The following is a 15,563-nucleotide window of genomic DNA, read 5'->3' on the forward strand; positions in this document are numbered from 1 at the left end:
CTCATACGGCCAGTCCGAGCCTGAACGCGCTGCAAGGTAAAAACAACTGTTAAAAGGAACAATACAATGGAAGGCATAGTTTGGGAGATAATAGTGCAGGAAATGATGCTCCAATTCTAACTGAATTGATCTGAATTAACCTGAAGTTTCTCAATTGTAAACAGGTTTCAGGTATATAATACGAGCGAAATTACCTGATGCCTGGTGTGCTTACGGTTTCAGATTTCCTCTTTAATTCAGATCTGCTTGATATTCCCTGTGTCACATAATATATATAACTGACGAACTAAATACCGCAGTTGAGTAAGCACTTTGCACAAATGTATCATTAAATGTCGAAAACTCTATCTCATATATCACGCTTGTTTGTACACTGTTGTAACAATTTCCAATAAAATTATACTACTGAGTACTGTTAACGGAACCATATCCGCAATTTTAAAGCGCTAGAATTTATATCGCGGTTAGATGTCGCGGGGTTGGCTATTTTATTTGTTTTTATACTAATGGATTTTGTGTATTTTGAGATGGAGGAGTTTTTAATAATTTGAAGTTCTATATGCGAAAATAGAAAACTTTACGACAGCTCATAAAAACTCGGTCAGGTGACTTTTAAATTTTGTTTGTTTATGCGCGTTTCTTTTTTTGTTTGTTTTTCGTTGACTCTCGTTTCGTTTTTTGGCTTTTACCTCACTTTTAATGCTGACCATAACAAATTTATGTATTTTCTAAAAGTATGTTGATGAAATAAAGGTTTTTTTTCGGTATTCTTTTGGGGATCTTCATCGGGTTTTTGAGGGATGTTGGGTAATAAGGGTTTAAGGTATTTTTTATGTATAATAAATATGAAGCTGTGCTGGGTAAATACTGAAACACCAATGAACTCTCGAAAAGAGGTAGATGACGAAACGGTATCCTGTATATTGTGTGTAGCGTAGCAAGGCTTCATATAATTCTTTCAGCTTTTGAAATATGTTGTTGAAAGTTTGTGATAAATTTGGGTGATGTTTTAAGAAATTATTCAACAAAAATCAAAGTTATTCAGAGTGAAACTTGTTTGTGAATCTCTTCCAACAAAATACTTAAACCTAAGACTACGAAAATGAATAGTCTGAGTAATATATGTTTGTATGTTGCGGGTCAGAAAACAGGGGTTTTTCGGCAATTTTCGCATGGGCAACACATGCACAATAACGAATTTTGTACAGGATTTTGTAGTTGAAGCTCTTATTATTGCTTGAGGATTCGAGGCAAGGATTTTGTAAAAAAATTGTTAGAAATTTTAGAACTTAAAAAAATTTGGGATTGCCTAGCTCGCATTTAACTATTATAGTTAAACGCGAGCTGGGCATGCATATCGGACATGCACACATAAATGGTCCAATATCTTCAAAAATTTATATAAGCGTTTCATATGGGATTAAATATGATTAATAACACTTCAATTTAGTCCATTTACTCTAATTTCGTTCAAGAAGTGCGTCACCCCTAGCATAACACCCCTAGCATAACACCCCTAGCATAACTTACTACAAAATATCTTACGAAACTACCACCAAAAACTCAACGCGAGGTTATATTTCGAAACTATTTTCCTACCGCGTTGCGTCTCAATTAGAGCATGTTGAAGATGATATAATTTGTCAAGTTCCGTTCGTAACACACCTATCTATATCTATCTATAATGCCGTTGATATTCTTCGTTGTTCTCGATTATATAAAGGGAAATGGATCCATTGAAAACATTTTAAATTTACAATGTAGATACATACGTGAACACAAGCATTTAATGACTTGAGAAGTTTGAAACTCATTTCAAATAATTTATCCATTCTCTGCATACTGATTCACGTTATACGCTTTTATTGTGGATATGTTTGTTTTACATTAAACAGTATACGTCGACAACGCACTCCCGTACGAAGTTAAATAGAAACAGGAAATCAATTTTGGTCTAATCTCTCGATATGAATATGTATGGATATGGATATATTAGATAAATCAGGACGAATTCCCTCATACTCATTTCAACTTTAGTTCTGTTCACTTAAATAGAGCACTTTCCATATTTCCTTGCTGTGTGGTTCGTACATATATTTACAGTCATACACAACACATATGACTGCCATTTAGATTTTGATGAGGTGGGTGTGTTCCAATATATAGAATGCGAAAACTCTTTGAACACTAAACATATGTAGTAACATCATGGTGTACAGTACACGCCATGATTCAAATGGAGTGGTGAAACATACCTCAATATATAGCTCCATCCATATTCAATGACGAAATATAGTCGATGGTATATTTATCCATGATAAAATACATACACATGGCTTGAGGTTACCCTTTGGCTTCCTAGTGCCACAATTACAGATTTAATTTAGAGAGTTTAATGTCTTTTGTCGTGTCTTTGCTCCCTTCCGAATTAAAAGCGTGTAATTCAAATTTCGTCGCTTTAAACAAGTTGAATACGTAATGAGAAATGAGCGCAGAGTTACCGGCAAGAATGTGTGTTTCTATATGTATTTATATATGAAGAGTGAACGATTCAGGGAGACAGATATTTTCAGAGGTTTTGGCTATAATTTGCTGCGTTCACCTATGTTAAATGGTATGGGCGCCCTCTAAACATTACATTATGTAATGTATTTAAACAACGAGAATTTTAATGGATCAAAATGCGAAACTTAGACTTTGTTGATAAGGATGCTAAAAGTTTTCCGATATATAATCTGCTTATCGCAAAATATTATTTCGATTTGGAATTCTTGCCACACATAAAACATAGATCGAATGGAGGATACCGACTGTTAGGGTGTCGTTTCGAATAAAAACTTAAACTAATGAGTTATTAACGCGGAGATAAATGGGGCTATGTATTTATCACAACCGTTATCAAAACCAGACTAGCCAGAATCGATTTTTTTTAAATTTCCTCGTTCTGTTCACCAACTGTTTCTATCTGAAGAGATCGCTGAACGCATGTTTTTGATGCTCTGCATATCTACATCAGCAACCGACCTCTAGAAAAAAAAATCAGCGACTCTACATAAGAGGACGTTCCAAACAAAGAGTTCCAAACAAAAAAAAATTATATTTTTTATCGATGGAGAACCTAATTATAAGACACTTGGTCTTGTATCATATGCCAAAAAAAGTTAAAACTTTTTTTATAAATCATTTTGAAAGTCACTGAAAACACGAAAATTCGAATCGAAATACAAAAATTTTTGATGACATACTGTATTTCTATTCGAATTTTCGTGTTTTTAGTGACTTTCAAAATGATTTATAAAAAAAGTTTTAACTTTTTTTGGCATATGATACGAGACAAAGTGTCTTATAATTAGGTTCTCCATCGATAAAAAATTAAAAAAAAAATTGTTTGGAACTTAAATTAAGTCGTCCACCAAAAACACGGAATTTTTGAATCAATCCTTACCATTTGAGCCGACGTTATGGATTTCCCACTAAAGTATATGACAAAGTTTCACAAAACCCTATCAGTCGAAGTGCGAACCACTCTCAACTGCCACCCGCCAAGTCAGAGTACAATTACTGTATAATCCTAAGCGGAATCTTGCCAAGCTTTATGTTAAATTGATATCGTGTGGAAAGCCTTGTTGGAATACAGAATTTTTGATATACTTAGTTTTCTATTGACGCCGTAAGTGCGGTCGAAATTCATTTTCATACGAAGCGTTGAAATGTATTTTTCGGTTCACTTTTTTATTGAATCGTTCACTTAAAATTCAAATTTTAGGCACACTTACGGTGTGAATTTGGCAGCTGTCAATGCGATCACCTTAGCAGTGCGTTGCTTCAGCCGATTTTTAGCCGTCTAATCTGCTCGACATATTAGCTAACTAAGTGATCGGAAAGGGTTGCATAATGAAAAGGTAAACTATTTCTAAGACGACGATAGATTTGCATTTCTTTCGAACTTGAAGAACACTTATTGCATGATGCATGCGCCTGTATTCTTAGGATTGATGTTCCTATTTTGTGTTCTTTTGTTCTATAATCAAAAGTTCACGGACGGAATGCTTAACAATGATTAACTCTATTTTTCTATCATCATTACATTAATGGAAATTGTATTCGTAAGCGCATGCTGCATTGATCCGACGGAAAATATATAAAATTTTAAATAAAAAATAAATTAAATAATTATCTCTCAACAAAGCCTTATGTAAACTGTGGTTTTGTTTGTCAATGGACACGCAACAAAAAGTACTTCTTCTCAAAACTGAATAAAAAATTAATTGACTGAAATGAACACTCTGAAAGTAATCGTAATGATCATTCAACATTCTTTTGTATACAAAATTATGCAATTGGTTCTGCATGGTGTCTTATATCTTTTCATCGGCTTCCAGCTGAGTAAGAATTTTATAAATTTTTTTCCTCACTTTTTTGTACATTTTATTTAAAAAAAAAAGAAAAGAAAAAAGTAGTAAGCATATGTATGTTAATGCAACTGAAAACCTTTACGATTTTTTATTGGTAAGTTTTTAAAAATCAATTTCCGGCCTTTAGTTCATTATTTGAACACAAAAAGTCAATAATAACTTTTAAGTATAACTAAAAGTTTCAAAGTTAAGAAACTATTCATTTTTAGATCATTTTGTTTCAACCGATTGATCAGGAAATAAAAAAAAGAGAAACGAGATGAGATCAATCAACGAAATAAAAAACAATTTACTTCGAATCTTCATCAAAGGAAATAAAATCGGTTTTAGAATGCAATTAAAGACGTTTTTCACGTGATTAAACAAATAATCCAACGATTTTTCTCGCAATATGCGTAAACTTTAAGACGAACAAATTAAAAACTTTTTTTTGACTCTTCAGATTGGATCGATACAAAATTCGTGTAATAATTGTGCAATTAAATTTTTTTAAATAAACATGTGATCAAGATAAAAAGCCAAAAACCAATAAAAAACGCATCAAATTTCATAACTCAGCGGTAATAAATATGTCATCAAGTTTCTTAAATAAATTATTATCTTTTTGGGATTCCTTTTGGTCTTTTATTTTTACTTTGACAATAAAAAAACATAAAATAAAAATGTCTCGTTCGTTTTGTAAAGAACAAGAAATAAAAATCCAAGAATTCTTATCGTCACTATATGCCTTCTTTAATATTCGTTCGGGTTAAAAAAAAATGAATTATACGAATTTGGTTGAGGTTGAGAGCATACACACAGTTGATGTTCAAAACTCTAATCTTGATCGCTTCAAACGAAAACATATTTTCATTTATATAAAATCGGAGAATAATCCTTTCTTTGTATTCGGAATCGTCTTCCTTTTCTTGTTATCCATTTTCAAATTATTTTTCTGAGGCAATATTTCGTTGTAAATTGTGTTACGTAAATGATGCTGTTCGCAACGTACTATAATACATCATATCAGTTGAAAGCAGTGTACCATCTCAGTTGAGTGACTGGCAGGGCCTATTTTAGGGAAATTAATTCCTTAAGATTCCCGTATCTTTTCGTCCAGCTTTATCAGTTTCTCTAAGACATCAATAGATCGAAGTTACGTAGGTCCAGAAAATTTAATTTTCCGAATGGTAACAAAGACTGAAAAAGCTACAAACAAAACACACAAATGCTCAATGAGAATAAACAATTACCACAACAGATGACCGTAACTGACAAAGTTTCAGTTTTTGTCATAAATGCCGAAAAAGCTTGATGCAATAAACACCACAATAAAATGTTGGCGGAGTCAAAGTTTCCATATTTCAAGTTTTGTACCATTTGTACCATTGTGGTTTTTGCTTTTTGATTATAAAGAAGAAATTTTTTGTTTTATACAGTTTTGCGCACTTTTTCTTCTATGTGGTTCTTCTTGGTTTCTCTGATCAACCTCATTTTCTATTTGAAAGCATACGAAATGATAGGATCCGAGGATTATGGAGAAGAACAGCAGTAACAGTATAGAAAGTGATATTTTTCACGTGGGCAAAGCAGTATTGCACTATATTTGATTAACTGTATCAGCTATAGACCAAACTTCGCTGTGCCAACCGGCAAAGCCATAATACAGTTTCATTCTGGCTGAGTACAGCCGAGAAGTTCATTTTAATAATAGAAGGAAGATAAAACAAGAAAATGCAGACTTTTCACTTCTAAGTACTTTAATTTTGCCAAAGACGCACTTCATATATGTGTTCTAATCGAAGTCGGTAGGGATGAATGTTTATAATCTTCATACGAATTTTATAATATGTTAAGGCGGCTGCTTATACTCATTTCGAATTCAACATCTAATCCTCTCGTAACTGTATAACTAATACCTAAATAAGCCTCTTTTAGCATCTTAATGTGATTTGAAAAACGATTTGATAAATTGAAGTATTAGAGCGATGCGTTTTACATCAACAATATATGAGGGGCGCTGAAGAAATGTAAATCCCTTACGAATGGAAAAAGGTTTTAAAAAAGATTTCATAACACTTCTCATCAGAAGATTATAAGAAATTTTGCAAAGTGCCACGAAGGGAGTGTGAAACCTCTACAAAGACAGTTACTGGTTTAGATTTCTTCGTACGTAGCGAAGAACGATATAGAATATATTAAAACTCGCCATAAAATTTCGGTTACCCCCCAGTAATCTAGACTGAATGAATGATTGGAGAAACACGATTTTCGTTTTTACCAATGTCGTTTGATGAACAAGACAATCTGAACAATAGTACACTAATCTAATGATCGTGGTCACATACAAGCACCTCAATTGCGGACTCAGCCTTCTTATCCTATCCTAATTTTTCGTCATCTCTATTAATATCCAAATCGTAAAGCCGAAACAGCAATATGGACAAAGCTGATGAACACCTTCATAACTGCCCTGCGCTTATTGTCAATAGAAGAAGCCTCTGCCGGATACTATGTTTGCAACCCAAAGACACCCTAGGCTACATTAGTTACACAGGAAGGTTAAGGAAAGGATATGGCTCATAAGTGGTGTGAAGTGAATAGATATCACAATCGGTCCAAGGACAGCCACTCCGTCTCCGGCAGAGCGGCAGGACTGCTATAATATGAATAAAAGAAATAATTAGTTTGAAAAGGTTTTTCTTGTGATAACTCCGGCTCAATTTCGTTATAATTTACCATTTACATAAATTTCCGTCTGTCTGATAAAAAATTCTCATCTTTTTTGCATTAAGAGAACTCATTTGTACCAATTAGTTAATTTGTTTTATTTTTAACTTCCATTTGCTTTGTACCATATTCAGAAGGAATGACGACATAAAGTGAATTTTCGAGATGGTGACTTTTACTGAAATAATATGTAACCCAGATTATTTCTGGTTTCTTTAAATATTACTAACTCACTACCAGTCCGCTGTATGTGTATATCTATCAAATTATTGCAAAAGCAGACCTTTATTCCTATGAAAAAAATATTAAAAACAAACCTTAACGTTTACCAAAATGCGTTGGCCATCCATTAATCATGTGACTTGTCGAACCAATAACAACTAAAATTCATTAAATTAATAAATCAAATGTTGTCTTCGTCGGTTTCGATTCAGCAAAATGCATTTAAAAAAAAAAACGGTTTTGTTTAAAGAAGCATATTATCGGCTACCTGAATAATATATGAACTGAGATGGTAGAATGGATAAAATATATGTAAAAAAAATAAAAGGCAGACGACAGAACACAGAAAGGTTATCTTAAATGAATTTTAAGAATATTTAGAAACGATTTCAATCGTCGCTTCTGATTCTATATATTATCCATATGAAAGAAATAATAGAAATGTTGCTTGAATTCTTCGTCATCCAAGATTTTAATTATAAATTCTGGATGTCCATTTTCTACGACTAAGTTGTAGAAAGAACGTTTTAATGCACACCACCAACGGAAAAAAATCTTCTGAATGGAAGTGTACGAACCCGCAAGATTGCAACTGCGACAGTGCAACGATATATTTAATCGATGCATCATGTCATTTACGAGTGCCGGCTAATACCATTTGTAGGTAAATTAACCTTCGTATCATTGGACTGGTTAAAGAACGTGAACATGGAGTTGTATTGTAAATAGATGATATAAATTTAGCTGTTATTTATGACAGTGTTTTTAACTTCTTTAGGATCTAGCGGGCGGGTCAGGTCGCTTGACTGAGCCGTCCGGCGACAAAAAACTAACTTTTTTTTAAACGAAGTTATTATTTGCAAACATTGACAAAAAAGTTGAAAATTTTACCTGCAGCAGGTAACTTTGTCTCCAGGCAATCTAGAATAGCTCCCACTGCTGTAGCGCCTCATGCGAAAAATACAGCTGTAGCAGCTATTCCAGATTACCTGGAGACAAAGTTGCCTGCTGCAGCTAAGATTTTCAACTCTTTTTTGTAAGTGCAAAGGGGCAAGTAGTCGAAAATACACTCTTTGAACTAGTCTATTCAAAGCTTTTTGTACCCATAGTAATAGTTCATTTTCCTTGTGCACACTGTCTTAACGATTAGATGTTTCTTCAGAGTTTCAAATTACCCCCCAACATCAGATGCAACTACTCGCTTGGCACATTTTTGATTGTATGCAGGGATCAGTTGAAAAACAGCTGAAGCAAATTAATGCTGAAATTTCACTGCCTCTAACTGTGTTACTTCAAAATATTGTTAGACCTAGTTATAAAAAGTTAGATACAATAATACAAAAATATTGACTGTATCAGTAGCAGACTGTGCTAGTATATTCAGAGTTTCGTTTTACTTTGAACACTATACAATCGGGAATTCTCTTTCATTCAAAAACTATCATCAATCATTATATAGGTGTGTATATATATACATACTACACATAAAGTTTGATTTGAATTAATGTTCTCGCACAGAAGTTGTACATCAACGAGCATTAAAAAGAATTTATAATGCAAAATTCGCGACGGTTAAAAAAAAAATTGAATGATAATGTGTCGATGTAAGAGGAGGAATGTAGATTTATAAAAATGCAAATCTTGTCTACAGCCGAATGTATACAACAATTGTATACGAAATCGATGCTGTAAAAAAGTATAAGAAATTAAATTATAAAAGGTCTGACTACTTCAACGTCGACGGAGATGGAAAAGAGCAGACTTTTTGATTGAAATTTTGTACAAAAATTGCGTATGCCAGAAATTTCATTAAGTGGAGTGTATATATGTGATGAGACACGATAAAATTGAATCTTTGAGATTTGATGCAGATGATACGCGCTTGAATTTTCATAAAAAATACAATATTTTTACATATACATGATATGAAAACAAGTGATGGTTATCTGATGTTAAACTATATACACTGCTTGGCTGGAAGACTACTCAATTCGGTTCAAAGTTTTCTAGACTTCGAGACTTCATCAAAATAACTTTTCCACACAGCGAACAATGACATGAAAAATAGTTATTTATGCCATCGAGTGATAAATGCTTTATTATGCACTAGATGTAGCTAAAAGCCGAATCACAAGTTTATAAATGAAAAGCGCAACTCTCATTACTGCGAAGCTTGATTGCGTATAGGCGTATGTTTTGCACAATGGTTACGTACGCACTAGGCGTTTGCTACATTCTCAACTAGTGGAATCATTGGTATGTTACCGATAGAGAAGAGTTTCCTATAGACCAGGGCCGATATTCACAAAAATATTTTCCCGAATTTTCTCAAATTTTCATCAAAAAACTAATATTTTCCCGCCTTAATGTAGGCTCCAAATTTACAACGGGTCCATTGCTCTTAAATTTGATCTAAAAGTTCTACAATTCCAACAAATGATCTATCAATCAATCAAGATCTAAGGTCTAAGTGTATGTAGTCGATGAAGAAAAGCCGCAAAAAAACACTTTTAGCGTTTTTACAGAAAGACTACGAGTTGCCATGTGTTGAATAAAATTCAGTAGAAACTTACCAAATCGAACTTTCCCGCAGCTTCCTGGTTTAAAAATACTCTAATTTAACACTCTATATAGCTGCATTAGGAACGGGGTGACGTAGCTTCTAAAAATATCTCAATTAATCCAATTATAATCAATTGGATGTTATGACTTCGCTATCGCTTACATTTTGCTATCAAAGTTGCGCTATCTTATCGGTTTCCTGAGCATAAAATTTTGTGAATTTGACTCATTTTTTTGCTTTCATTTGTACTTCATAATTCGATGCTGAAGAATACGATTTACAGACAATAACGAAATCAAAATTTAAAGCAAAGATGACAACGTACTTTGATAATCTTGGATGTGCTGTTAAAGTTGATGGCAATGTGCATGGAAATGTGGAAGCTTCGACTAATATTAAGTAAGTATTTACCTAACAATTTCGTAGATTTTTTTAAGAAAACCAACTTTACTTAAAGATTAATGCCAAAACCCGAACCAAAAACCATATGCTTTGGATATGTTGATGTTGACACAAATTTTACCGGTCGATCGTCTGAACTACTCTATTTAAAAGATGCGTTCACTAGTGCTCCTTACATCGTGGTTGTTTCCGGACTGGGTGGAATTGGAAAAACCCAGCTTGTCCGTAAGTATGTGGACGAAAATCGATCGTTTTACAAAAGCGTTCTTTGGATTGGCTCGGAAGATGGTGCATTGGTGGTCGATGCATTCGAAACGTTAGCAAGAAAACTGAAGATACCGACATTAGACGTTGATGGCAGAAAAATTGCGTTCAGTTCCATTGTGGAGGATGTGCTTGGTGAGGTTTGTAAATTGCAAACTTTAATCGTATTCGACAACGTTGACAAAGAGGAAAGCTATATATTCGTTCAGTTTGTAATTAAAATGGGAACATTAGGATGTCGGCCTCATATTGTTTTGACGTCACGTATTCAAGAGTGGAGTGACTCAGTTCATCTGATAAAGTTAAATGTATTTGACACGGACGAAGCGTTGGAGTATGTTCAGAAGACCTTGATTGATTCTGGAAGCGTTCACAACGATTCACTAGAAGATAAAACGATGTTGGTGCTAGAATTGCACTATTTTCCGTTAGCTTTAAGGCAAGCAACGGCGCACATTAATTACCAAAGAAAACAAAGAACTTTCCACATTTCCGACTATATTGATGAGTACAGCACGTCCAAGCAGGAAATCTTGGACTCCAAAATGTTTAAACAGGATCTTCTCAACGCATATGAGGAGACAACATTCACAACGTGGCGGGTTACGATTTCCGCAATTCAGAAATGTGGAACGGCTGGTATCATAGCTAACGAAATTCTGTGCATAATCGCGTATTTTCATCCCGACCACATCCGAAGAAATATCTTTTTCAACCTTCAGATTCCGTTGAGCGCACTCTACAAATGCAGGTTTACAAATAACCTGACGGTTACCATTCTTCGTTTGATCGCGTACTTCGATCCGAACCAGATCCGCAGAGACATATTTTTCAATCTTAAGTTCCCATTTCGTTTAGAGAAAATTGATGTGGAGAAGGAAGTGACCGAAGCTGTACGGCTTCTGGTAAATTATTCTATGGTTGATGGTAGCGAGGGTCAAGACGTGTTCAGCATTCACAGACTTGTGCAACAAGTGATTAGACTGGAAATAGGAAATGTATCAGGTTTAACGAAAGAAATGTTACGGTATGCTATCCGTCTTATTTTGAAAATGGAAGGACACAAACATTTTGACGAAATTCATGAGCATGGAATGTCAGTCTTTCAGTCGGCATTAAAGTTTCCCGATCTGGTTAAGGAATTTGGATTTTTTCCAGCTATGATCTCATACCGTTTGATCGAGTGTGTCAAATCCTCGCGAGCTAAAAAGTTTGGAGACGAAATATTGCCTTGTTTTACGACGATTCTAGGAGAAGGCCATCCTGATGCTCTAAATTTCAAGAACAACATTGCACATTCGTACCGTGGCCTGGGCAAGGAAGTCGAAGCACTTCAAATGTTCCGAAACGTTCTCGAGAAACGAAAGACCGTTTTAGGGCACTATCATCCGGATACGCTCACCAATGAGGCAAACATCGCACAATCATACCGTCAACTGGGCAAACATACCGAGGCTCTTAACATGTTTCAAGACGTTTTCGAGAAGCAAAAGATTATTCTGGGTGAGGACCATCCAGACACGCTCACCAACAAGTCTAACATGGCATATTCATATCGTCAATTGGGTAAACCATCCAAGGCTCTTCAGCTGTACCAAGAAGTTTATGAAAAACGGAAGAGAATTTTACCAGATGATCATCGAGATAAGCTCATTAATAGGTCCAACATTGCACAATTATACTGTGATCTAGGCAAACACAAAGAGGCGCTTCAAGTGTACCAAGAAATTTATGATCAAAGACAAAATTTGAGCGACGACCATCCAGAGACGCTGAGTATTAAGTGCAATATCGCATATTTGTACCGAGATCTGGGTAAACATGGTGAGGCGCTTCGATTGTGTGAAGAAGTTTTTGAAAAGCAAAAAGATATTTTAGGTGAGGAACATCCTCATACACTCACAAATAAATCTAACATCGCCCACTTATACCATGAAGTGGGCGAACACATCAAAGCATTTCAAATGTACGAAGAAATTTTCGAACAACGGATTTCTATTCTACCCGAGAGCCATCCAGACATACTCAAGTCTGAGTATAATATCGCGCAATCATACAGTCAACTGGGCAAATATAATGAGTCACTTCAAATGAGCCAAAAAGTTTTACAGAAGCGAAATAAAATTCTGGGAGAAAATCATCCAGAGACAATCGCTAATGCGTCTAACATCGCAAATTTATATGACATACTAGGCAAACACGCAGAGGCCCTTCAAATATTTCAGGAAGTTCATAAAAAACGAAAGAACCTCTTGGAACACGACCATCCGGATATACTCACCAATGAGGCGAACATTGCAAATTGTTACTATAATCTGGGCAGACGTGCCGACGCGCTTCGAATATACCAAGAAGTGTATGACAAACGAATTCGCATTTTAGGCGACGACCATCCCGCTACACTTAATAATAAAGCGAACATTGCCCATGCATATCGTCAAATGGGTAAACAAAACGAAGCACTTCAAATGTTCGAAGATGTTTTTGCGAAACAGAAGAATGTTCTCGGTGAAGATCATCGACACACGATAAATACAAAAGGTCATGTCGCATATTCATACCGTGATCTGGGCAAACATAGCAGTGCGCTGCAAATGTACAAAGAAATTTTTGAGAAACATAGAAATTCGTTGGGCGAGAACCATCCGGAAGCGCTAAAGTCGAAGTCTAATATTGCACAGTCATACCTTCGATTGGGAAAACATGCCGAGTCGTTTAAAATATATCAAGAAGTCTTTGACAGACATAAGGACATTCTGGGAAGTGATCATCCGGATACACTTACTTATAAATCCAGCATCGCATACACTTACCGTGAAATGGGCAAACACAATGACGCGCTACAATTGTTTCAAGAAGTTCTTGCAAAACAAATAAACATTTTAGGAGAAAACCATCCTGATACCCTCACTAATGAGGCTAATATTGCATCCGCTTATCGTGATTTGGGCAGACATAAGGATGCGCTTCGAGCTTATGAAGACGTTTATCAGAAACAAACCAACATTTTAGGACAGAACCATCCAGATACTATCATTAATAAATCTAACATCGCATATACATACCGCCAACTTGGCAAACAAAGCGAAGCTCTTCAAATGTTTGAGGAAGTTTTTGAGAAACAAAAGGACATATTGGGAGAAAACCATCCTGAAGCACTTAAGTGTAAGGGCAATATCGCACATTCTTTCCTTCTGCTGGGTAAACATTCCGAAGCACTGCAAATGTTTGAACACATTTACGAGGCACAAGTGTTGGTTCTAGGCGAAGAACACCCAGCAACACTAAACAATAAACGTAACATTGAGGTACTTCAAGCAGACCAAGAAACATGTGAAATTATCGATGTGAATAGACAAGTTTTCGTATATAAACGACGACGCTGACCTGTAAGTACAACTACAAAGATGTACCTGCGTATTGTTCACTAAGCATAAAAGACTGTAATTATAGAAATTTAATAGCAAAATTACACCTCAGCTAGCAAACGGAGTTCCCATATTATATTTTCCTGCCAGATAGTAGTATATCGTATGAGGTAAGGTTGAGACTGTAACTTCACTTGAAATGGAAGTATTTGAAGAAAGCACAGAGCTCAGTAACGGTACAAAAATGTGATAGGGTCGGCTCAGATTTGAATAGCCTTCCAGTTTATCGTAACATAGATACGTCATTGTGTGACATTCTTTATGTTGCCAAGTTAGAGAGTTATTGCCAAGACAAAATGTGATTTTTCTAAAGAAGAATTTATTTTACTCACAAAGCTCCCTGGAAATGAGTTATAACGCTTATGTCAGTGCACTTAGTTTCCTATCACACACAACGTTTCCTGTACAATAGTTTCATATAATAAACGAAATTAGCTTGAAAACTCTGCTTCCATTTACTCAAATATCCACAAACAAAATGCACTGCCGCGTATGGATTAAATTGTCAAAAACTTCGTGCATGACATGGTATGTCGACTCCGAGCCCCGGCAACCGACTCCGAGCCCCGGCAACCGACTCCGAGCCCCGGTAACCATAAAGTGCGTTTGTTTATACGAGAACGTAAACATCGTAACGAAATCGAAAAATTGAATTGGCATCAAGTATGAGAACATTTGTTTAATAAAATAGAAGTTTGTGAAAACGTACGAAATTGATACAGAATACTGTTACCAGATGGCATCGCGATAGCATACATTATAGTCAGGTTTCAGAAGGTGGATTCTATGTGTGGGTTGAAGAGAAATGAAAATGGAAAAAAAGTTTCTAAGATATCTTCGTCTGGTGTATATTTTGCGTACATAAAGCGGGATTTACACGAAATATGAGGGAATTTTGGAGTTAAGAGCAGGAAGAAAATTAGTTATGGCAGGAAGTTGTTCTCGGTAAATGCATTCCCTTAAACCATGAAAATTAAATATTATAATATATTGTCCAAATTGAAAGGGAAGGCGGATCAAACAACCTGGTAAAACAATGTTAAAAGTATTGGGGTTCAAAAACTACGAAAAAGTACGGACGCCTTTAATGGACAGCCTCAAAGCGAGTTATTATTATCAAATTTCGTTGAATTCGAACGCTTTCTGGAATAGACGAAAGAAAATGCAACTAAAAATAACAAATGAGGGAATCTCTTCTTTTTATGGAGTGATAAAATTTGAGGCCACAGCCAGTTTCTTGTTTAACTTACACATATGATATGGTAAACAAAGAATAATGTTCACTTTCCTCTCAGAAAAAAGATCAATAATTAAGATATTCTGGTTTGGCATCATTAAAAAAAACGCCTGCAGTGAAAGGAAACAACAAAAGATAATTATCTGTAACATTAAAATATATATTTTTATACAATTTATAACAACACGTCTCTGCGTCTTATATTATTCTACTCTGTGTACATGTGAAATGTTGAAAAAATAAAGAAAAATTTATTGTATGAACGAGCGCTTATGAAGAAAATGTCATACGCCATGAATGTGTCGTTGGTACCCATTTTTATC

The 15,563-nt window shown here is 35.1% G+C and overlaps 1 protein-coding gene across 1 annotated transcript; it reads left to right on the plus strand.

Annotated features, from left to right (window-relative positions):
* Window positions 1–10,170: 10,170 nt before the first annotated feature.
* On the plus strand, window positions 10,171–14,225 carry LOC119069443 (tetratricopeptide repeat protein 28-like). Its single transcript, XM_037173498.1, has 2 exons — window positions 10,171–10,308; window positions 10,367–14,225. The coding sequence occupies exons 1-2, from the start codon at window positions 10,223–10,225 to the stop codon at window positions 13,959–13,961; spliced, it is 3,681 nt and encodes a 1,226-aa protein (XP_037029393.1). The 5' UTR covers window positions 10,171–10,222; the 3' UTR covers window positions 13,962–14,225.
* Window positions 14,226–15,563: the final 1,338 nt, after the last annotated feature.

The sequence above is a fragment of the Bradysia coprophila genome, assembly GCF_014529535.1.
Source record: "Bradysia coprophila strain Holo2 chromosome X unlocalized genomic scaffold, BU_Bcop_v1 contig_35, whole genome shotgun sequence".
Classification (NCBI taxonomy): Eukaryota; Metazoa; Arthropoda; class Insecta; order Diptera; family Sciaridae; genus Bradysia; species Bradysia coprophila.